This window comes from Colletotrichum costaricense, assembly GCF_030867565.1.
Source record: "Colletotrichum costaricense strain IMI 309622 chromosome Unknown Scaffold_9.1, whole genome shotgun sequence".
In the NCBI taxonomy this organism is placed as follows: domain Eukaryota; kingdom Fungi; phylum Ascomycota; class Sordariomycetes; order Glomerellales; family Glomerellaceae; genus Colletotrichum; species Colletotrichum costaricense.
In genome coordinates this window covers 637,954-659,649 of record NW_026848238.1, presented here as the reverse complement: position 1 = coordinate 659,649, position 21,696 = coordinate 637,954, and the positions used below count along the sequence as shown (strand labels likewise).

At 50.3% G+C, this 21,696-nt stretch overlaps 10 protein-coding genes across 10 annotated transcripts; 5 read left to right on the top strand and 5 right to left on the bottom strand.

Annotated features, from left to right (window-relative positions):
- Positions 1-720: 720 nt before the first annotated feature.
- Positions 721-2,371, bottom strand: CCOS01_09046 (thiol-specific monooxygenase; the record flags this gene model as incomplete). The annotated part of the gene is made up of 2 exons (XM_060457206.1): positions 721-2,119; positions 2,226-2,371. The coding sequence occupies 2 exons, from the start codon at positions 2,369-2,371 to the stop codon at positions 721-723; spliced, it is 1,545 nt and encodes a 514-aa protein (XP_060311906.1).
- A 1,360-nt stretch (positions 2,372-3,731) lies between these two features.
- CCOS01_09045 (amine oxidase B) lies at positions 3,732-7,465 on the top strand (the record flags this gene model as incomplete). The annotated part of the gene is made up of 8 exons (XM_060457205.1): positions 3,732-3,746; positions 3,825-4,027; positions 4,095-4,183; positions 4,302-4,545; positions 4,632-4,909; positions 5,983-6,272; positions 6,347-6,647; positions 6,708-7,465. The coding sequence occupies 8 exons, from the start codon at positions 3,732-3,734 to the stop codon at positions 7,463-7,465; spliced, it is 2,178 nt and encodes a 725-aa protein (XP_060311905.1).
- A 727-nt stretch (positions 7,466-8,192) lies between these two features.
- On the top strand, positions 8,193-8,587 carry CCOS01_09044 (uncharacterized protein; the record flags this gene model as incomplete). The annotated part of the gene is made up of 2 exons (XM_060457204.1): positions 8,193-8,315; positions 8,375-8,587. 2 exons carry the CDS (start codon positions 8,193-8,195, stop codon positions 8,585-8,587), a joined length of 336 nt encoding a protein of 111 aa, XP_060311904.1.
- Positions 8,588-9,326: 739 nt separating this feature from the next.
- CCOS01_09043 (uncharacterized protein) lies at positions 9,327-9,989 on the top strand (the record flags this gene model as incomplete). Its single annotated transcript, XM_060457203.1, has 4 exons — positions 9,327-9,351; positions 9,440-9,612; positions 9,709-9,720; positions 9,801-9,989. 4 exons carry the CDS (start codon positions 9,327-9,329, stop codon positions 9,987-9,989), a joined length of 399 nt encoding a protein of 132 aa, XP_060311903.1.
- Positions 9,990-10,485: 496 nt separating this feature from the next.
- Positions 10,486-12,405, bottom strand: CCOS01_09042 (uncharacterized protein; the record flags this gene model as incomplete). The annotated part of the gene is made up of 4 exons (XM_060457202.1): positions 10,486-10,987; positions 11,048-11,465; positions 11,549-11,891; positions 12,358-12,405. The coding sequence occupies 4 exons, from the start codon at positions 12,403-12,405 to the stop codon at positions 10,486-10,488; spliced, it is 1,311 nt and encodes a 436-aa protein (XP_060311902.1).
- A 938-nt stretch (positions 12,406-13,343) lies between these two features.
- CCOS01_09041 (uncharacterized protein) lies at positions 13,344-13,967 on the bottom strand (the record flags this gene model as incomplete). The annotated part of the gene is made up of 2 exons (XM_060457201.1): positions 13,344-13,793; positions 13,863-13,967. The coding sequence occupies 2 exons, from the start codon at positions 13,965-13,967 to the stop codon at positions 13,344-13,346; spliced, it is 555 nt and encodes a 184-aa protein (XP_060311901.1).
- A 1,482-nt stretch (positions 13,968-15,449) lies between these two features.
- CCOS01_09040 (uncharacterized protein) lies at positions 15,450-16,797 on the bottom strand (the record flags this gene model as incomplete). The annotated part of the gene is made up of 3 exons (XM_060457200.1): positions 15,450-15,648; positions 15,708-16,107; positions 16,167-16,797. 3 exons carry the CDS (start codon positions 16,795-16,797, stop codon positions 15,450-15,452), a joined length of 1,230 nt encoding a protein of 409 aa, XP_060311900.1.
- A 1,631-nt stretch (positions 16,798-18,428) lies between these two features.
- On the top strand, positions 18,429-18,641 carry CCOS01_09039 (uncharacterized protein; the record flags this gene model as incomplete). Its single annotated transcript, XM_060457199.1, has 1 exon — positions 18,429-18,641. The coding sequence occupies one exon, from the start codon at positions 18,429-18,431 to the stop codon at positions 18,639-18,641; it is 213 nt and encodes a 70-aa protein (XP_060311899.1).
- Positions 18,642-18,893: 252 nt separating this feature from the next.
- CCOS01_09038 (uncharacterized protein) lies at positions 18,894-19,103 on the top strand (the record flags this gene model as incomplete). The annotated part of the gene is made up of 1 exon (XM_060457198.1): positions 18,894-19,103. The coding sequence occupies one exon, from the start codon at positions 18,894-18,896 to the stop codon at positions 19,101-19,103; it is 210 nt and encodes a 69-aa protein (XP_060311898.1).
- Positions 19,104-19,465: 362 nt separating this feature from the next.
- On the bottom strand, positions 19,466-21,230 carry CCOS01_09037 (uncharacterized protein; the record flags this gene model as incomplete). The annotated part of the gene is made up of 6 exons (XM_060457197.1): positions 19,466-19,771; positions 19,833-20,147; positions 20,200-20,674; positions 20,725-20,878; positions 20,944-21,106; positions 21,159-21,230. The coding sequence occupies 6 exons, from the start codon at positions 21,228-21,230 to the stop codon at positions 19,466-19,468; spliced, it is 1,485 nt and encodes a 494-aa protein (XP_060311897.1).
- Positions 21,231-21,696: the final 466 nt, after the last annotated feature.

Here is a 21,696-nt window from a genome sequence, read left to right as displayed (position 1 = left end):
CTCCTAGGTGGATGAGACACTGTCTACAAGATTCACTCGGGTGGTCGTTATGTTTCGTCCGATGTCTTGTGATATCTCTTAGTCTTACTGCTCCTTTCAGTCTCAGCCTCAGTCCCACTCTCCACTCGCGACTGAATTCACTCAGAAGTACCCTCACTCGTACTTTCACTCACATAAACGCACTTTTACTACTGAGAATACACACAATTGAATTCGCAATGAATACTAAATCCGGCTGCTAATCGCACGCCACAAAGGCTATATGTGTGGATGGGTGCATATGCGGATGCCAGAGGGATTGCATGCTGACTTCGAACGCAAAAGTCCGCAGAACGATTACAGTCCACGTAGTTGACACGTGTGAAGGAACATACGGAAATATTGAATTGGATCGTCAGGCTAACCAAGAAGGCAGCTGCAGATCGCAAGGCGGTAATTAGCGTCAAAGTCGCACACGCCGAAGACACCAAAGCAGGGTCCGTCTTTCGACATACCCACAGGCTGCGGCATGACGGAAATGCTGAAACACAATACCTCAATGGAAGCAGGAGGACGCTTGAGATTCTCCGTCAGTCCGTCGGCTAAGCCAAAAGACGTTGCTCGCTTGCAGAAAAGTAGTTTGCCACAGAACATTTTAAACAATTCTTGATGCACAAAATTTACTGGGACACAGAATAACTTGAAAACCCTAATCTAGACCTCTGCAAAGCTCCAATATCGTCACAACTTTGGGCGTAAACTCCCGTCAGAACCTCTCACTCCTAGTGTCTCCCTCGCTTGTGCGTTCAACCTCCTCCACATATCCTTTCGACGCTCGTGACCTTGCATAAACCGTTCAAACCAGAACTTATTGAAAGGCAGCAGCTCTCGTCCTTTTCCGTCTGCCGTGGGTGGACCAGCGATTCTTCTCAACTCCTCAAAGTACTCTTCAAAGTCTGGAAATACGAGCGCAAACTTCGGCCCGTCGCCGCGTTTGGCTATACGGTCTACTTCCCAAGCGAGCTGAGCTTCCGTGGATGGGAGGCGAGAGGATGGGACGCGGCCTGCGAGCAGTCGTGCGGCGAGAACGGCTTGGTATTCGAAAATTTTGAACGTGAGGCCTGCGTTTACGGCACCGACGAAGAGAATCGTGGGATCTGGCGTGTAAATTGTGTGGAGATAGAGATTCGGGATGCGGTTGTTGCGAGGGGTAGGAACTGGTGTGTGCTTGGCCGTGGTCGAAGAGGTGGAGGACTGCGGCGTGAAGAAAGGAAGTGTCCAACTATAACCCGTGCCGAAAATGATGTCGTCTACACCAGGAGCAGACATTCCATCTACGAAGTGAACAGTCCGAGTGGTCGGTTCGATGTGAGATATGGAGGCGACCCGCTTGATCAGGGGGTGGTTGAAAGCCTCATCGCCAAAGTACCCGTTGAACGTATGTCCCTTCACCACAGCGTATACAGGTGCTTGAGCCACAGAGGTCAAATCAAATGCAGTGTCTCCTGCTGAGACAGAGGCTCCGACTACCACGACCTTTTTGCCCTTGAATGCGTCCCGACCTCGGAAGTGCTTGCTGTGAATCACACTTCCCGGACGATCTCTAGAAAACTCGGGCAGGCCGTCAATGGATGGGATATAGGGCACACTGTAATGCCCGGATGCGACAATGACGGCATCGAATCTCTCCTCCCACCAGTAATCAGTGTTCTCACCATCTTTGCGTAACGTCAACTTCCACTCCTCACCGAAGCCGCTTGCTGCAGGCACCTTCTCAGCTCGCTCCACGGTAGTATTGTAGCTGATGAAGTCACCGTAGCCCCTTCGGTCGACCAGAGAACGGACGTAGTCCTGGACTAGGTACCAGTGTCTGAAAGGCGTGTCTTCTCCGTGGAGTGATCTTGAGTGTTCGGATTGCTCAGTAGGAAACGGTTCTTGAGTATACTGCATAGGGACGAAGTCTACGTTCGTTTCAAGGTATGGATAGACTGTGGATTCAGAATACCGCGGGGAGCTCGACTTAGGCAGTTGAGCAGGGAGGTTGGAAGGAATTGTTGGCAGCTGGAGGTCTGCCGTTCGGGAGGAGAGAAGTTTGAGCTCATCTGATTGAATGAGCGGCGGTGGTTTCCCTTCACCTAGCCTGTAGATATTGTTAACACGGGTGACTACTCGGTCTGTGATGGACTATGTTTGAAGGGCTCCATATTCTCCATCCAGTCCTCACGTAAAGATTTATTTCGACTCACCAGCATCCGCCAGGAGCCTCACGACGCTCAAAAACCCGGATAATGTCAAATGCCTGCTCTTTGGCAAGAGCATCGATCGTGATGGCACCGGCTGGACCAAGGCCGATGACTGCAATGCGCTTGGCGGGCTTCCCTTCTTTCGCCATCTTTATAAACTTGCAGCGGTGGTTCTGGGTGGCTGTATGGTCAGAGGTTTGTCCAAAAGACACTCAAAGACTGATTTCCTGGCGTCTTATGATTGAAGAGGAGTGGTGAAGCGGTAATCGGAGGGATTCGCCATGAACCGTAGCCCCACACAGAGCTTTTCGCCGGGATTCAATCCTACAAACTTGGACTAGGAGATCGATGGCACACTCCGCAGAGCCCCTACTCTGTCGGTCGCCGCCACCTCTCTGTACGTATTGTTTTCTATTAATGTTGCTGTCTACGTAGAAGTGGGCACTGGCCGATAAACGACACAAACGGCCTTTAGCTTTGCAGATTGGATCCGATGTTGGAGAACCAAACATTCAAGCAAACAAGCAAACACAAAAGGCCAAGGACGAGGAGGCGGTTTCAGCTAAACGGAACTTTTCATGTTCAATGAGATTTTCAGAGGGCTTATCTCACGTCAAAATTGTAGACTCACGCTGTCTACCTTTATCTTCCGCCATTTAAAAGTTCAAATCCCGATAACAGTCAGTACTGAATAAATAGCTCGGGGTTTGTCTTGGCGCGATGGTGAAAGATTGCGTGCTCGGTAGGATGGCAGTCATAGCCATTAGACTGCAGACCAAAAGTGGGGAAGCTTCGACAACATCCAGCCATCGGTCGGGATGTCTAACTGAATCAAAGTGAGTTTGCCGGCATGGCACATCCTTAGACTGTGGTTTGGGGGCGATTGCGTGACGTTCCCAAGACTATGGCACCGGAATGGGTCTTTGAAATGCAAGGATGGATTGGAGTAACACTCGTACACGAAGTCTCAATATGCCTGGGGTTCCGTAAAGCTAAAGATGGCGTGAAGGATAGCCTCTGAGCTCCAAATGCCGAAATGAGAGGTTCGATGAGAAGTATCTGCCTTTGAAAATATGACCAGACCCCTTTCGCAGGGAGAAGAGACAACAGCTTCAGGTTTCAGTCATCCTGCCACCTTATGCACACGACAAAATGAGTGAGTCGAAGCAGGAAAGCCTGCAGTCTATTGACTCGCCAGGGCAAGTGACACCAGGTATAGAGCCTGACTGGACGCATCATGAGGAAATACGAGCTCGTCGAAAGTAAGTTGACACATGGCAGGAAGAGGACTCGCCGACAAAGGTTTGCTGACATTTCTGCTGTAGAATCGATAGCTCGGTGCTTCCACTATTGTACTTGGGCCTGCTTGTTTTCCAACTTGACCGCATGAATCTTGCAAGTGCGCTCACCGGCGGATTTGCGAATGACATCGGGGTAAATCAGGACACAATTAATTTGGGAAATCAGTTGATGTTCCTGGGAATCGTCATCTTAGAAATTCCCTCAAATATGCTCTTGCAAAAGGTAAGTGTGGTCTAGGTACTGATACATATGATTCTTATGTTCCTTCAGAGACCACGGTGCTGACAGATTGAAAATCAGATTGGGCCGCGCAAGTACATCTCTAGCCAAGTAATTCTGTTCGGTTTCGTCGCAACTATGCAAGTATTTCTAGTCGACCGCAAGGGTTTCTTGGCTTCGCGTATGATGCTTGGTCTTGCGGAGGCGGGCTACATTCCAGGAGCCTGCTACACCCTTTCCACTTGGTACACGAAGAAAGAACTAGCCAAACGCATCGCAATCTTGTCAGTGCCATTGGAGTGAGCAAATGTTATCTATTCTGACCCTCTAAAGCTTCTTCGGAATGTTTAGCGGAAACGCTTTGAGCCCTATACTGGCATCTGGCATCCTCAAGCTCGAAGGCGAACGTGGGCTGCGTGGCTGGCAGTGGCTTTTCCTAGGTAGGTTCCTCAGCGATACTTCTATCAATGGTTCAAGCTTACTGATCAAGACTAGTTGAGGGCGTGTTTACTATCTTTGTTGGGCTTTCGCTACTGTTCCTTCTGCCCGGTTCCCCAGACACCCCCGATCCGCTGTTGAGCCCAGGTCTCATCCGATTCAAAGGCTCAGAGAAGAGTATCATACAAAGGCGCCTAGAGGTAGATGACAAAGAGAAGCGTGGCGGCGCTCAAGGAATGCGAATTCCTCCAAAGCTCGTATGGAAGACTATTCTGCACTGGAAACGCTGGCCACATTTTCTGAGCAGCTTTGCCGTCTTCTCCACCTGGAGCCCTCTTACCACTTACACGCCTACCATCATTATGTGAGTGCTGGACAAAATGATTCAGGATTGCTCAAAAGCTTTCGTTTTTCTTTTTCTTTTGTACCATAACTTACACGTTGGATCAGGAATCTCGGCTTCAACCGCATCCAGGCCAATGCTCTTGCTGCAGTGGGCGCGTCACTCGCTTTGGTCGTCGTCTTCGTTTTTGCCTATATCAGTGACAAGACCAATAAGCGTGGATTCTCAGTAATAGGAGCTCAGTTTTGTTATCTGATTGTCTTGGTCGTTGCGCGCACGGCACACCCTCATGTGGGCAAGTGGTCACGCTGGGGGCTTTGGACGGCTGTGAACAGCTTCGCGGTTGGGTATCACCCTGTCAACAACTCATGGGTGCAACTCAACTGTAGAGAACCAGGCGAAAGAAGTATTAGTATTGCGTAGGTTGCCATTTTGCTTAGACCTAGCTCCCAACTCAGGCACGCTAATATTGAATAGGATGTGGGTGATGCTCTCCATCAGTGGGTTGATGGTCGGAACGCAGTATTATCGAGGGAATGATGCCCCATTGTGAGTACTTCAAGCTCCCAGCACTGCGGCAGTACAAGGCTGTTCAGTGATCATCGCTGATCTATCATAGTTACCAAACGGGTCTGAGAACACAGATTATCATGGTATCAGTGGGAATGGCATTCGCAGTTCTCCAGGTTGTACTCTACGCTGTTCACAACAAAAGGGTGGCTGAAGGAAAGCACAAGCCGCGGGATGGTGAAGCCCCGCGGATCTATGTGACATGAACAGGCTGGAAAGCAATTTATAGCGAAACAGACTCAAATACGCCTTCGAATTCCTTTGATATGCGCTTGTGAGCTTGTCCGACGGGCCTCCCGAGGATGTGGAACCCCGATTCTTTGCCCCGATCTCGGGGGAAGTCGACGATCACCGGGTGCGGGGAAATACCATGCAGCAAGGGGTGGCAAGAGTAGACCGGCCTATCAACAAGGTAGTCCTCTCTTTTTGTTTACCACATTGGGTAAAAGGTCATGACCTACCTTACTTTGACTTTCATCTACGTCAGCCCCATGAGCGGCAGTGGGGACCTTTTCTGACTTTCACGACCTGAGCCGGGACAGGTCTTTGCAGATGCTCTTTTGGTTTCTCATTCGATTTACTCAATGGGGAAGAAAGTTGACAATGCTCGGCAAGGAGAGCATATTGCCAAGTTTCAACACAAATTAGCTATATCGTTTCGAGTGAGCGCACATGATTTGTCTAGACATTTGGACCCGGGACGTGAGCAGAAGATATATAAGTATGCAGCTTTGTGCAAGATGCATTTCAGAGCTGTGCATCATCTGGAACGAGTCCAAGCCCCTCACGACCCAACATCCTAACCATCTGGCACTAAACCAATCTGTTCTGAAACCTGAGTTGCTACCTACGCACATACTATGTTTGACGTCGTCATTGTTGGAGCAGGTCTCAGCGGCCTTCAGGCTGCCTATTCCGCCCAACAAGCCGGACTTTCAGTCGCAGTCGTCGAAGCTCGAGATCGTGTGGGCGGCAAAACGTGGAGCGTGCCGCTGGCCTCTGGACGAGGCGTCGCTGATCTGGGTGCTGCCTGGATAAACGAGAATACGCAAAGTCGTATGGCGGAATATGTCAAGAAATTCAAACTACCGACAGTATCGCAGAGACTCAAAGGTACTGCCGTCATGCAGCTGGCCGACAGCAGTAGGGTCGAGTTTCCGTTCGGCATTATACCCGAGGTAAGTAAAATCTCTCCAACTTCGTTAGTGTATTCGTGTATACCATATTTCAGAGCTCACTCTCGTCTGTTCAGTTTTCTGTTGAGGAAAAGGACAACCTCGAGAAGATTCGCGACCATATCCAAGCCGTCTCTTTGAAGCGCGAAGCTCCTAGGAGAGAGGACGACGGGGTATCTCTTGACCAATATGTGCGAAGTCTTGGTGCTCTTCCAAAGACGGTGGAGATGATCAACCTATGGGCTAGAGTGATGCATGGAGTTGATTCCAGCCAAGAGTCAGCAGCTTTCTTCATTGACTATTGCCGACGCAATGGGGGCCTATTCTCGATTCGTGCTGATGATCAGACGGGTGGCAACTATCAGCGCTTTCACGGCGGTAAGCTCCACTCTCCGCAGGCTTTTTTTTACTTTGCTCACTTCAAATCCTCTTCATCAGGCACGCAACAGATCGCAAATGGCATTGCCAGCTTGATCGGAGAAAGCAACATCCATCTTTCGGCCCCTGTCGCTGCAATTGAGAATCATCAAACCCACGTTGTTGTCATCACGTCTAGAAACCAGCGTTTCTTAGGAAGAAAGGCCATCATCTCTGTGCCAAGCGCTATGCTTCGCGATCTTAACATCTCACCATTATTGCCTCAAAGGGTCCGGGAGGTCACCGACTCGTCAAAGCTTGGACACTACAACAAAGCGATCTTGTACTATGACAGACCTTGGTGGAGAGATCTTGGATTCAATGGTTTCTTCATGAGCTACAAGGGACCTGTCTGTGTAGCACGCGACACCAGTGTCGACGAGACCCAGAGCTTTGCTCTCACCTGTTTCGTCAACGGCAAATTTGGGGAAGATTGGTCAAAGCTGTACCCCCACGAGCGTCGTCAACTTGTTATAAAGCAGGTAGCCGAGGTTTTCAACGTCGACGTTGACTCGGAAGCGTTTCGTCCTATCGAAGTCTTTGATCAGATATGGAAGCACGAGCAGTTCAGCCAGGGAGCGCTTGCACCCATCACTGAGATTGGCCACTTCACAGAGTACGCTGATGTGTACGGAAAACCGGTTGGCAATCTTCATTTCGTTGGCACAGAGTACTCGACCGAGTGGAAGGGTTACATGGAAGGGGCGCTATGTTCAGGGGAGCAAGGAGCCAAGGAGGTTCTTGAGGCCCTCCAACGTGCGCCTCGGGCAAGTCTTTGACTCAGAAAACTTCAAACAGAAAGACCATGGTTACGAAAACTGGATTTGATAGTGTAGAGAACCGAATATATCCAAATTCAAGGGTTTCACATCGACACGTCTTGCATTGCCTACCTTATCTTACAGGATAATGGATAAACTTAATCAGTAAAACTCATAAACCCATTTCTAAGGAATTAAAGCCTCAGCGGTCGTTTATGGGCCTTGAGCTAAATGGTGATACGATGTGTGATCATGCAAAGTCTACTCCGCAGTAGGCGCACAATGCCACGTCGTGGACCCACCAAAAGGACCTTTTGTACTGTGGTCTCACCATAATTTTCGCGCCTGGGCAGTCAGTTGCGAAGTTGCGGCACAGCATGTGTAATTTAGGCTGCGACATGCTTCAAATCGGACACCGAGATATTTTCGGCATCCGACCAACGAGACCAAACCACCATGACCAACAGCCTTGGCGTGGGCAGAGGGGCCAAGACCTTAGCCCCTGTTGAGTTCATCACTAAATGGCGGCAATGGTTCCTCTATGCCTAGCCCTTCTGCAACTGGACAACACGAGCCCCTCTCAAAGCGTCCAAAACTCCCCCGTTCAGTTCGTTGGGGGTATATGAATGAGAGCTCCCCAACTCTAGGTCAGGTTTATGACGCCAGCAAACTTTGATGCGCAAGGTCAACTTGGAATCTCATTCGGTCTTTCGCGAACTCCCTCTTTCGAGGAACATTTTGAAACATGGAGTCCAAAGATTCGACAGCCGACTCCCCCAGCATTCCAAATCAATCCAACGACCCAACACCTTTTGTGTTTGACCAAACTGAATTCAACAAGTCGCTTGGCTTTGTCGAGGAAGTGCGGGTAGGTCAGGCCCCTTTTAATCGATGACAACCTATACACTAACTTGTGTTACTTTTCAGAACCGGTTCGAGGCTAGCCAGCCAGAGAAATATTCCACTTTCCTTGAAATTTTACAGGAGATAAACGTTCCGCCCGGGGATTCGATAGAAGAGTGGGAAGCTGCTCGGGCAGAGAAGCAGGCAGCGGCACGCAGCAAGCTGGAGGTTCTATTTAACGGCCACGCCGACTTGCTGGAAAAGTTTGATGCATTTCTCCCAGCCACAAGCACATGAACTGAAAATTGTGCTCCACACAACTTGGACATAGGGAGCGAGAACCTTGAGCATTTTGTGAAACAATAGACTTGATGGCTTATGTCTGCGAGTGTGGAGGTGTCAGGACTGCGAACACATGACTTTGGTTGTGGCTCACAACCACAATGCTAGTATGAGCTTTGTCCTGTATTTATTCAAGGTAAATCTAAGTACAAAGTGAGGAGTTTCTTGTAGTCAGGCGTTCCCAAACCGGTGACCGGGTCCCAGCCTGGTCCCGCGTGGAGTCCTTCAACACCACAGCCATAGTTCGAGCCCTCCACAATATCTGTCATGACTGTTGCATGAGAATAGAGAACCGGATTGACAAAGCCTACGGGTTTCTTCCCGACATGTAGGCGCGCATCGTTGATCTTCGTGAGAATAGAAGCAAAAACTGGCGCTGATGCGGAGGTCCCAAAGACAGTCATCAATTGGCCGTTGATGGCGGCAACGAAATTAGCCGCGTTGGATGATACATCGGGGACCCCACGTCCCAGTGGATTGAACTTCCCCGTCAAGTTCTGCAAGCGCTCATTGATATCTGGGCGTTGCAAGTAATGATCAATTGCGTCCTTCTGATATTCTGGTGCGTCAAAGAGATTGCTAAACCCGCCCCCAGAAGAGCTGATATGTGTGGCACTGGAATGACGAAAGACAACCTCGGAATCGTAGACTGAGCCATTTGCGCGAATTTGCGTACCACCGACAGAGGTAACGTATGGGCACGAAGCTGGCACTACGGGGTTGAAATTGCCATATGTCGACAGCGGGCCCAATGCTTGGCCAGTAGAAGGGTCAAGACAAGAACATCCTGTTCCCGCCGGACCGCAGTCTGCCGAAGCCGATATGACGCTGACACCCTGCGAACCGAGCTTAAGAAACTCGAGACACTGCCTTCGGAGATATGCCTTCGGAAAAGAGACTTCATTCCAGGCATAGGAAATGGACACAACGTTAGCTGGACGGACTGTGCCGAAGTTGCCGCTGTCTCGATTGCTGAAAGGGTAAGTTGGCGTCTGTCTTATGCTTTTTACCGACCTGTGGTCTATCATGCCTTCTATAAGAACTTTGATGAAGATTGCTGACACTATCTTCTTTAGACCATCATGTTTGTACGTTTTATCCAAAGCCACACGATGGTGCCCATCTCCTACTTCCTGATATTGGTACACTAACGAGAAAGCACCTGTAGCCTGAGTGCTCAGCGGCCTGCATTTTGTTCTGCATGTCGCAGGCTAACCCTCTCTGCGCTGCCACCTGCATCGGCATCTGCGCCTCGACGGTCGAGCCTGGTACCCCGATCGAGGGCATTGACGCCGGCGAGGGTGCCTCCTTGGTTTTCCACGCCGACGGAAAGGATTTGTCCGGGTCTGTCTGGTAGTTCGGCATATGTCAAGTTTATCGCATGATGTTTCCCACATACAAATTATCTTGTTCAGAACTGTATTGGGAGGTACACACATGCTTCAGATAGTATTATTGCTGAACCAAGAATAGAAAAGTTATTGATAAGTTCTGTGATGATTCGGCTTTGTGGAAAACGACCTTTGCGTTCTTTATGACAATTAGTGATATACACTTAGAGAATCTTACTTGACAATAACAACGAGGGATGTCTCCACAGAATTTGAACGTGTCATATGATAGGTACGAGCCTTTTTTCTTCCTGGAGAAACTATCATGTATCTTTACTCGTAAAGGACGCATTCTTTTCTCAACCAACATATGGTCATTTCTTTGCGGGCAACACTGCATGTCGCCATCCCAAGTCCTCAAGCAGAAAAACCTCAGGCGCTGCATCAAATCTAGAGGTATGACTAATAGTTGATATTTTCAATTTGAAAACCCGCCCGCGGCTCCTTGAGCTTGAGGCCTTTCTACATGATGAAAACCCGAAGTCTCGGAATAAGTGCAGGCCAGTCTGACTGAAGAGTATCCTGCAACCGAATACCTCTCAGAAACTCCAAAGCCTTCGGGATGTTCAAGAAGTTGTTACGATTATACTGCCTTAGTAGAAACTGTTCAAAGAATAGGCGCTGCTCAAGGGTATGACACTCGAGCGCAGCGATGAACGTTGGCCAGACAAGTATGTGTTCCCCTAGTGCGCCTTCTGGGAAAGCCTGCAGGCTCCGTTGGAACGTCTCGATAGCATCGATACATGAGGGGAGTAAAGGGGCTTCGTTGTCGTTTGTCAACACTCGACAGAGGTACATGTTGAAGGCTTGCTGGCGGATATCGGCGATAAGGTCAAACGTTGGACAATGATCGGGATACAAATTGTAGTAGTAGTAGAGACAGTCGAAACTCTCCCGCGCATGGTACAAAATTGCGTTCTTTCCGGCATCTTGACTGACCAGAGGTGCAGCGTAGACTCGCATTCTAGCATTTATGAGCAAGAGATCTAGCCAACAGAACATGAATACGAAGGCAATAACTTACTTGCGAATCTGCCTCAAAAGAAAGCTGCCAATCTCCCCTCCATCTGTGAGGGCCGCATCACCTCCAATAGCCGTTACGGCGGACTCCAGCATTTGGAAGACAATTGGAAAGTCTGGCATACCATTGACCATGACAGAAACCAGAAGCACAACAATGGCCAGAACGACGAGTTGTTTGGGCTCATCACTTCGATCAGCCAGGTCCTTGCGGTTAAGCAGCTGACTGATTGCTAAGGCATAGAGCCTGTCCGGATTGACTACGGGCTGTAGGATCGCCCTGCCCGAAAGATGGAATGCCGACACGGCAAGAACGGCGTCCATTACCATTGTGTTTGACCATGCTATTGGTAGGATCAAACGTCGCCAGCCGTTATTGATGTCATCCATTACAACCATCTCGGGGGCGATGGCTTCTGAAACTGAATCATATTAACAGCCAAAACTCAAAGAGGGTTGTAGAGAATGAAAGGTTGATGATAACGACAGTGAACCTTGAACTTACAATGGGTGAGTAGAAACTCTTTCCACGGCTCTAGCACGCTGAGGTTGACTGGCGATAGTGGCTCTGCAGAGACACCGTCGGCATTTGGCCGGGAAATTTGCGATATGATGCATAGGTCGTCGATGATAACCGAAGATAGTTCCTCTTTGTCATCGGCATGATCCTTACTGTTGGAGACATCGCATCTTAGATCTCTTTCCGAACCACCACCCTGACTAGGCCACTCGCCCCCATCACCGTAAGTACGAGCCGAGCTATTCCAGTACACGTCGTCCCAAGCTTGTGAGTCCCGAAACGGTTGAAGCACTTTTGACTTGTCTCTCGCGGGACCAGGCGCCGATGTCTGGGCAAGGGAATGCTTCAGCAACGCACTTCGACCACCAGAAGTGGACCTTTGTCGTGATGAGAAGCCATCCAAGAACTTGTACTTCAGAACGAAGCCGCTGCATGTGATCCCACGGTTTCTACACTTTGCGCAGCTCGGACGCGTGCCATCGCAGTCGATTCGACGTTGGGAGCATTCGTAGCACCCTATTATCCACAATGGAACTCATCAATTACTTTGTCCTTCCTTCAACGCTGGAGTCCGTCTCGAATGGGGATGCAGACATACCCTTGACTTTTGGAACATAATCTCGTTTCTTTCGAGCCATGAATGCTGTCAAGCATCAAGCCGCTCCCTTATCTCGGACATATCACTCTCGTGTTGCTAGGATCAGAAGCTTGTCCAGGCCGAAGTGCGGGGAGTTCGTCTCTCATTGTTGAGCCCCAAGGCCCCTCCGGACAAGGATCGGGGCACCTTGTCGCACTTTCCCCGCAGCGGTGTTGGCCGCGGTTCCTGCTCCGGAGATCGGCATGCTTTAAGCGGCCGAGTTGCAGTAGTGTTATTTTCCGCTTTCTGACGATGTCCGAAAGGAGTAATCAGAATGAAAGCACACATTCCCTATCAAAACCAGACCCGACCAATCAGATTTTATAGCAACGACCTCATCGTTATCTCTAGCTCTTGAGGAGCTGCTACCAATGTCTTCTGCATGATCTCGCTGCCAGTCATCTTGCCGTGCACTGAGACTGCTCGAACGTCGCTACCAACGACCGCTATCTTCTGACCGAGCGCTTCAGAGCATCTTGCGCGATTTAGATGTACTTATGGAGTGAAGGAAATAAGTCACCATCATTTGCAAGCAAAGCAAAGGTCAACCCAGTAGAGCACGGACTTCTCATAAGCTTTCTAGTCTTCCAAGTTAAGCTTTCCTCGCGACGACTCCTGCCAGTTTCTGGCCTGCGCTCCCTCGTATCCAATCAATTAGCCTTTTTATTGCACGTCTAGATCATTTCTCTGCCCCTTCGCCGAGATGCCGCAAACTACACGACCGAGACCCGAGATTACACGGAATCCCATAAAACAAGAATCCAGCCCAGAGTGGCCAAGCTTTCTCAACAGACAGACTTTGTCGTTTGTATTGCTATTCAAGTGCCTGAACGCTACCTTACATATCGTTTCCACGCAAATACTAACTCATGCTCTCGCTGCTTGTGTAGGCTACTCGCATCCATTGCCCTGAGAGCCGTCCGCTGCCATATCTCTTTATTCTTCTGCTTCGACTTTCGCTCGAGCCATTACTCCAGAGAGCACTGCAAGATTGTCATGATCTGATTTCAAGTGCGTCAGCCCTCACGAAACCACACCTGATGATGGTGTTGCAGGATATGATTGTTGAGATCGCACTTACGCCATTGCCTTGTCAGGGCTCAGCTTTGTGCGGCGTGCCCGTCCAGATCCGCCTAACCGCAATTATACCACATCGCCAGGAGCCTGCACTCCATTCATACACTCGCAGCGGCCGGGTTCACTCTTGAAAAGAGTCCGATAAAGTGGCAGAATGGAGATGAGGGACGCCGCCAATGTATTGCAATGAGAGGCTATCACCCAGCAGTCGCTTCTGAGATCGTGAGACCTGAAGCTGCCGAGGCAAACCACAACGATAAGCAGGTTGATGGTACTGGTCGCGAAGAAATGGGTCCAGGATATGCACAAAAGACTATGCTTGAAAGTACCATTGCGCTGTCGAAGCAAATCGTACATCGTGTTTGCGGCGAGGAATCCATTGAAAAGAGCGCCGACTAATCCATAGAAGAAGAACTCTGTACTGTTGTGGATGCCCTTGGCGTAGCTGTAGAAGATCACAGCGGCATCGCATGAAAACAGTATTACCGAAAAGAGAAACCAGAGACCGCCGAGGACCTAGGTAAGCGCTATGTATTTCTTGGCGCTCGGTGTCCAAGCTGCGATTGGGCCCGGTACTTCAGGTACGTCTGGTACTGCAGGTGCGCCCAAGGCTACAGGTACGCCTGGGTTTGCTGGCTGCATATCCCGGAGTTCGTATACAGGCGGGGGTGAGTTACTGTTGATAGACATGACGAAAAGCGGTGGTGTATTCGGGCCCAAGCGGGAAGGACAAATCGGCGCAGAACAAGATAGCGAACGGATGTTGAGTTTGTCGGATAGTAAGAGGCTCTCTGTTTTCTGACATATGTACAACGAATGAAGTAGTGTTGCTGGACCAAAAAGTCAAAGTTGGTGTTCGTGGTGTTGAATGTGGTCAGGAAGAGAAGTGAAGTTGTGGAGGTGGGAGGCGTAGGAGGCCAGTGTAAACGGTGGGTCATGTCAATGGAGGGAAGTGAGTTCTTCTGAAGATGGTGGCTCTCTGTGGCAGGAAATACCATTTGCTACTTCCTCCTTCCCGGGACTGCCCACGGGCTGATGCGGCAAGGGGTAGATTCTGTCTTGACGGAAGAGCCGACTTCTGCCTTTCTTTGGAGGAAGGTCCTCGTCCGCAACATTGGAAAGTGTCGTACAAAAACAGAACCGTAATTGCCGGCCAGCAATTATGCCTCATTTTCAACAGAAAGAAAGGCAACTCAAGTCCCCCCCCCCCCCCCCAAACCTGCCTTGCTATCATCTCCTGCCAGCGTCCCCTTCAGTCTCTCAAGCTTACGTGTGCTGCCTCATATGAAATCACAAAATACTGGCCAGCTATAGCTGAAGGCTCGGCCTCACCTCAATCAGTGCGAGCAAGTGGTCCTTCGTCCACAACAACCGTCTTCAATGAGGGGAAACTTGGCATGCTTTCGTTTTCTGCAGGACCCTCAAGATACAAAACGTATTACACCTACTCCAAAGCATTGGAGGCAAGTAGGAAAGAGATAGAATACTCAACAACGCTTTCCCTTGGGTAGAATTCGAGTTCAGAACAGATACGTATCATGACCCGAGTTATCGGATGAACGCGACTGAGATACGCAAGCTCTCTGGGTGGGGGAATGGATAGGTGAAGTACCCATGGAAGAGTCTGCCCCCAAAGACACTTGTCCCATCCTAATACGCAGCAAGTTTTTTGTTCAAGAATGTACGGAAGGCAGCAGCGGTGCCGGGTAAATCCACCTATCTAGGAGGGCGGACGTGACTTCTTCCAAGCACAAATAGGTAGGTAGGCACTGCGCTCTCTAACCCCCCGGCCTGCTGGTTAAATAAGAAAGGCACAGGTGGCGTATGGTACCAGATCGTGCTTGGTCAACGACAATCTGGATAAGATACAGGTAAAGTCAGGGTGGAGGGAATGGGGGAAGTCGATTGGGGTCGAAAGAGGCGATACTAAGGAAGAGACATCGTTCTCGACAGGGAGGAAGAGCTAATCATGTTAAAATGTTGTATTAGGATCGCTACATATCTTCACGAGGCCCCAAGTCGTGACGGCCGTGTTCAAACCATACGGAAAAAGAGAATGTTTCCCTGCGCCAGAAACTCCCGTTCGTGGCTTTCCATGTATTCCCCCCTGTTGTTCTGTTTCACACGGTTCAATTTATCCCATACTCCGGAAAAGCTCGTTGCTTCATTTCTTCAGCCTTGAGCAATGGTGTCGCGAACAATCTTGTTACAGTCGACGGGGTTCTCAAAGACGAACCAGTCATCGCGAGGGATGTTCTTGAAAGCTTTCTCGAAACGTTCTGGCTCGTTCTTTGCGGAGATGCCAATGGCCGCAATGTCAGTGACCTTGCGGATCAAGATGAGCTTGATCCAGCCCTTGAATTCGCGGTAGCTGTGATTGTTGATTAATGCCTGTTCAAAAGCCTTGAGGAAGGGAATAGAAGTACTCACATATCACCATAAGCCTCGGGGTCGGACTGCGTGGAGTCACCAATCAGGATGAACTTCCTCTTCGGAAGCCAGTCGTGCACCTTCTTCATGCGCTCCACCTTGTACTGCTCCGTGGCCATGGTCAGCGCCGAAAGCAAGCCTGCAACCGTCTTCCAGCTTGAATCGCGGAGAATGATGGACCCGGGCGGGTAGTACTTGTCGCGGAATTCCCTCAGGAACGGGTACAGGTTGTATGGGGAAGCCGAGAGGTAGAACCATGGCGACTCCTGCGGCAAGAGTGCTGAGATATTCCGGTACAGCTCTGGCATGCCCTCAATTGGTCTCGGTTCGTTGACAAAGGTCTCGCGGAGGATGCCGATTGGGTCGCTCGTCTGCGTCAATTTGATGGTGTCGTCGATGTCTGTGTAGTGCCGTGTTAGCAAACCACCATGCAAGGTCTGGGTTCTTATGTTGACGTACCTGAGATGATTGCCCATCCCTCTGGAGCAGCGAAGAACGTCTTCATCTCCAACAAGCCCGTCGCGCCACGCGGCACCGCTGCGCTGGACGTGACCGTCGAACCGGTGGGCTGCTCGTGGATCTTGAGTGTATCCGTAGTGATGCCATTCGACCCCGAGGGGCCCAGCTTAAGCTCCTTCTTCTGATGCACGACACGGAGGTGCCGCGCCGGCTGCACGTCCCACAGGAACGGCATGATCCGCTCCTCAATGGTCTTGCGCTCCTCTGCATCGTCCGAGAGCCCAAGCTTCTCGGCGACACCCTGCACGATATCGACCACCTTGCATTTCGGCTCCTTTTCGAAAATCGCGGCAACGAACTCGGCTTGCCAGCTGCCTAGACGGGAGGGCTTGTATGCTGTGTTGTCCAGAAGCCAGACGATGTCGTCGTCGGTCACGGGTTTGCCCCAGGGGTTGTAGCTGCCGAGATGCGACAGGATGCCAGTGGCGCTCGCGAAGGCCGCCTGCAGGGTCGGCACTGTTGGGTTGGGGAGCTGTGCCTCGACCTCGTCGAAGCGACGTTCTTTGCGGGTTTGCTTCTGCATCTCGTCCGCGAATGCCGCGGGGCTCTTGTCGTCGTCTCTAGCCGCCATGGTTTCGATGTTCGGCGCTGCCTACAAGTCTTTATAGATATGTCTCTCTGTGTGCAACCTTCGCCTCTTGACAATGAATCGACGGTCACTTGGTCGGCGAGGTAAGCAATGTGACTCGAAAAGGGTACTCCTGGTGCCTTGGCGACGAAGTGGTTGGTAGGCTGATGATTCAAGGCTGAAAGGCAGATGTGTCTCGAAGGCAGCTGTTCCTAGTTGACGGGAAACGGTGGAAGATGGTGGTGGGAGGTGCGGCACCTTGGGTAGGCGACCTAGAGCAGATGAATGGACGTAGGCAGTACGGGGTAATAGGCGTATGTCTCAGCTGGGACGAAGAATAGCTGGGAATATGGGCTTTCAGCTACAGTCTGCGCCAGCCATGAGCCGTCGGTGTCGGCGAGAGGGGGGTAGGGCGAACCGATGCATTATGTCAGAGCTAGAGGCGCTGGCTGCATCGTCTGTGTGGGAGGTGTCCGTGACATGGTTTAGGGCGAGCTGTGACAGGTCGGTCCATCAGATGGCCACTGGCAGACTGCCCAAGTTGGACGCAGCAAAGGCTTGGCTTAATATGCGCTTTCTGAACCCTTGTGACCGCCAGCCGTCAATGACCTAGGGAAGACCAGGCAATGACGATGGACCGATCTGCTTGTAGGCGAAGGTGTGTCGGAGGTGTAGGAAATGTGGAGGGATGGAGGGGTTTGGCAGTCGCAAGTCGCAGTCGCACCGTGACATTGGAAGGGGAAAGGTCGCCGGCGGGGGCGGGAGGCATCCGGGGCTCACCCGCCTTACCTAAGGCACCTTACCTCATCAGGCTCCCCTGGGAACCCCTTGCGGTTCGATGGCCGTCAACAAAAAGGCATGATCCGAAAATGTCCCGATTGGCACGTGTTCGCGTCACTCGCCAGGGATCCTCCAAGTCAAACAATCACATGGCGCTAGCTTTCTCAAAACTCAAAGACACAACAAACAACATGATAATTGTGGAAGAACATGGCAAAAACAACGGTCTTGTTGAAAGCATCGTGCAAAAGGGCCGTACAGCAAAAGAAATGTCCCTGGCAAGGCTCGAACTTGCGACCTTTGGATATCCCTAGATAATCTAGCGTCATATGTATATAATATGAGACCAACGCTCTACCGACTGAGCCACAGAGACTGGTTGATTGTGGCTGAGCAGAGCAGTAGGCAATCCAAGAGGGGCCGCTGAAAGCCAGAGTTGAGCAAGTCGGTCGTTTTACTCCGTAAATTAATCGCTTTTTGATTTAATTTCCCTTGCTAACACGAAATTTCTCTTGACATATTGAAAATCAGCCAAAATGCTCTCTCAGTTGTCGCCATCTTCGATGTCTCTGGTCGGGCTGGCCGGAGCAGGTATTTGTCAGGTTGTCAGACCGAAATCATGGGATACCTAAGTAGGCTACAGATAGGCTATGGCAAAGCCAGATCTTTTCAGGCGAATGTATCCGGTAATAATGACTCAAGCTTTGAAATACCGTATCCATATCAACCAAGTAGAAAAGTTTGTGCAAACTCGCATTTCTTGGCATCTTCTCATCCAGTTCATTTACAGAAAGCACAGCATCCGGTCGTCGATTAAGCCGCCTCAATCAGAAACCACAGTAATCACCGCAAAGATGACTTCAACCTTCAAAAGATCTTTTCCCATCACTCACATAACTACCGCCTCGGCCATATTGCATATAGATGGCATCAACTTCCTCACAGATCCCGTCTTCTCTCCGGCGGGCACAGAGTGGGATATGGGCCTAACCGTGCTCAAAAACACAAAAGGCCCGGCCACACAACTCGAAGACATCCCCGTCATTGACGCCGTGCTTCTACCTTAAGTCACGAAGATCACCCGATAACTTGGACGAACTCGGTCAGCGCCTTCTTGACGGCCGCATGGGTTCTCACGACACAAGACGGAGCCCAGAAACTCGCGCCTCGTCCTGGTGTCAAGGCTCTCAAGCTATGTGAAACTACGGTGCTTCGCATAGGAGAATAGGACTTTAAGGTCACTGGGGTACCGTGTCAGCATCTTCCCGAAGGTGAAGTAATTGGCTTTGTGCTGAGAGCAGCCACGTTTGGAGAAAGAAATGGCTTGCCCAACGTCATTTACGTCTCTGGCGACACAGTCTACCTCTAGGAGATCCCCAAAGTATTGTAGAAATACCACGTCTCAGTTGCGATCCTCAACATTGGTTCAGCGGAGGTTGCGATATCAGACCCTCCTTTGCTGGTCGCCATGGATGGGAACGAGGCTGGGCGGCTGTTTCGCGAGATTGGAGCGGATGTCCTGGTGCTAATGCATTACGAATCCTGGGAAGACTTTGCGGAGAACAGAGACCAGTTGAGAGTAATATTTGAACAGGAGGGCGTTTCTGACCAAGTGCGCTGGCTAGAGCTAGGAGCCGAGACAAAGATACTCTAAATTAAATAGTAATAATGCTTCATTGCTCCCAATAAGTCTCAAATTCTATAATCTCGAGTTGATATTAGGTATCACTTTCCATGGTGAACAGTCTGTAAGTAGCTAGTGATGCTACTGACCTAGATATCTCAAATACTCGGGTATCATCATAAAGCTCTTCCACAGGGCAGGGCTGCAGTAACCCTCGTTCTCCTCTTCTTGATGTCTGAAAATGAGCGCATGCCAAAGCAACGCAGCCTACTCTTTATGAGTATTGTCTACCTTACTTGGAGTCACACCCGTCTCAGCGTTGACAACGCCATGACCCATGTGTGCTGAGTGAACAAGGGAAGGATTCTCGGCCTTGAGCTTAGCAAACTCTTTTTCAGCCTCCCATGCCCAGATACTGTCGCTGGCAAAGACGAGATCCATTTCTTCCAAAGTGCGTTGATTTGATTCGGGATAAAGTGCCCAGACAACAACGAGAGATACGAAGTTGACCGCACCGAAAAGATACAGTGTCTTTTCGTTGAGCTTCTCAAAGATTGTAGGGAGAAGAAGCACCTGGAGACGGTCTCAGCAGGGGACAAAACAATAACACGAGGGACAACTGTCATGCACTCACCGTCCATCCGTTTCCTATCGACCATCCAACAACACCCCATGCATTGCCCTTGGCACGCACTTGGAGAGGGAAGATCTCTGCGGGATATAGCCAGGGGACCGTCAACCAAGTTGCACCGAAGACCGCGGTGTACAAGAATACGAAGAAGGTTGCGGCACCACCCAGTCCAGAACGGTTGCCAGGATTAGCGTTAAGAGTTGCTCTTGCCAAGCCTCCGGCACAAAACATGCAGATGCCTTGGGCTACAGCGCCCCAGTACAGGGTCCAGCGTCGTCCGATACGGTCTATAGTAAATACGCAAATCAAGGTTGCAAACTAGATAATGTCAGCTTTTCCGGCCACAACATTGAAGTGGGTAAAAACTTACCATGTAGGTGATGTTGTTCACACCACTGACCCAAAGACGCTGCTCAGAGCTGATGCCGGCAATCGTGAAGATCGTGGGACCGTAGATCGTGATTCCCGCAATTCCCACCCACTCTTGCAGAATTTGAAGCCAGATGACAAGTTGAACACGGCGACCGGTGTGCAGTTTGCCTGAGCCTATCCCGAAAAACATGGCAAAGTAACTCTGCTGTTTGGCGGTATCGTGTTCCAGGTTTCTAATGCTGATGATCTCCTGCAGCTCTGCTTCTGCAGCCTTTGCATCTTCACCTTCGTTTCCGCGGAGTCTGCCCAAGATGAATCTAGCCTCCTCTTCTCGACCTACTTTCACGAGCCACCGTGGAGACTCTGGCATGAACCAAATCATGATGAACAGAGCGATGAGAGGGATGATCTGAAAGGCGATGGGGAATCTCCAGATGAAGGATGAATTGGGGTCCTCATACTTGGACGTGCCGCTATCATCTGGTTAGGTGCCAATAATGTTGACTTGGTGTAGCAAACTCACAATTGTAGCCAATATGCAACAACAACACCAAAGATGTTGAGAGTGAATTCTATGGCAACAAACTTGCCTCTGGATGTATGAGAAGCTACTTCTGTTGCCCAGACTGGAGTGATGGCGTTCAACATGCCGGTGCCGATGCCATTCAAGACTCGTGCTAGGATCAGCAGTCAGGTCAGCGTCTCAACGTCAGAATAAAGATTGGCGACTATGCCAACGTACCACAAAACATCCAATCCGCATTTTGGGCAGCGGTTTGAAGAGCCGCGGTGCAGATAGACCAGATGCATGCTACGGCAATAGTCTTGAGGCGGCCATATCTATCACCGAACCAGCCTCCAATTAGGCATCCCACGAGCGTTCCGGGAAGGTAGTAAACGGCAACCTAAAAATGTGTGAGTCCAGAAGGCATTCAAAGCGGTTGAATAAATACTTACGATCCCGCCCTGCAACAATGGCTTATCAACAACAACAATCTTTTGCTGCTCGTCCCAGTGACCAAATCCCATTAACTCAGCATAGTTCCGTGCAGTGTTAACGCCGCCCATCAACCCTGTAGTACCCGTTATCAAACTTCTTTCACTCAAGCGATGGTAAGGGTTTCCACCTGCCTTGGTCGTAGCCGAAGAAGAACACGCTCAGAGAGGCTACGAAGCACACTGCATTGAGCAGCGAGCCCTTGTAGAGCCTGTTGGCGGCACTGTACTTCGCAAGGAAACTCGTTGGACTTGGCATTTTGGTCTACTGTCTTGTGTCTTTTCTGTCATGGAAAGTCGTACAAGCATGCTGCTGCAACGTCTGGAACACAAGATCAGCAGAAAGAGTCCAAAGAGGAGGTTGAACTCCGGAGAGGTCATAGAGGTAGTACTTATGTAAGATTTAAATCTAGATACTTAATTCCGAGGGTCCATTGCATCGCCTTTACCCCCACCCATCCCTCCTCCAAGTTTGCTCTCCCCACACCCCACGTTTTGA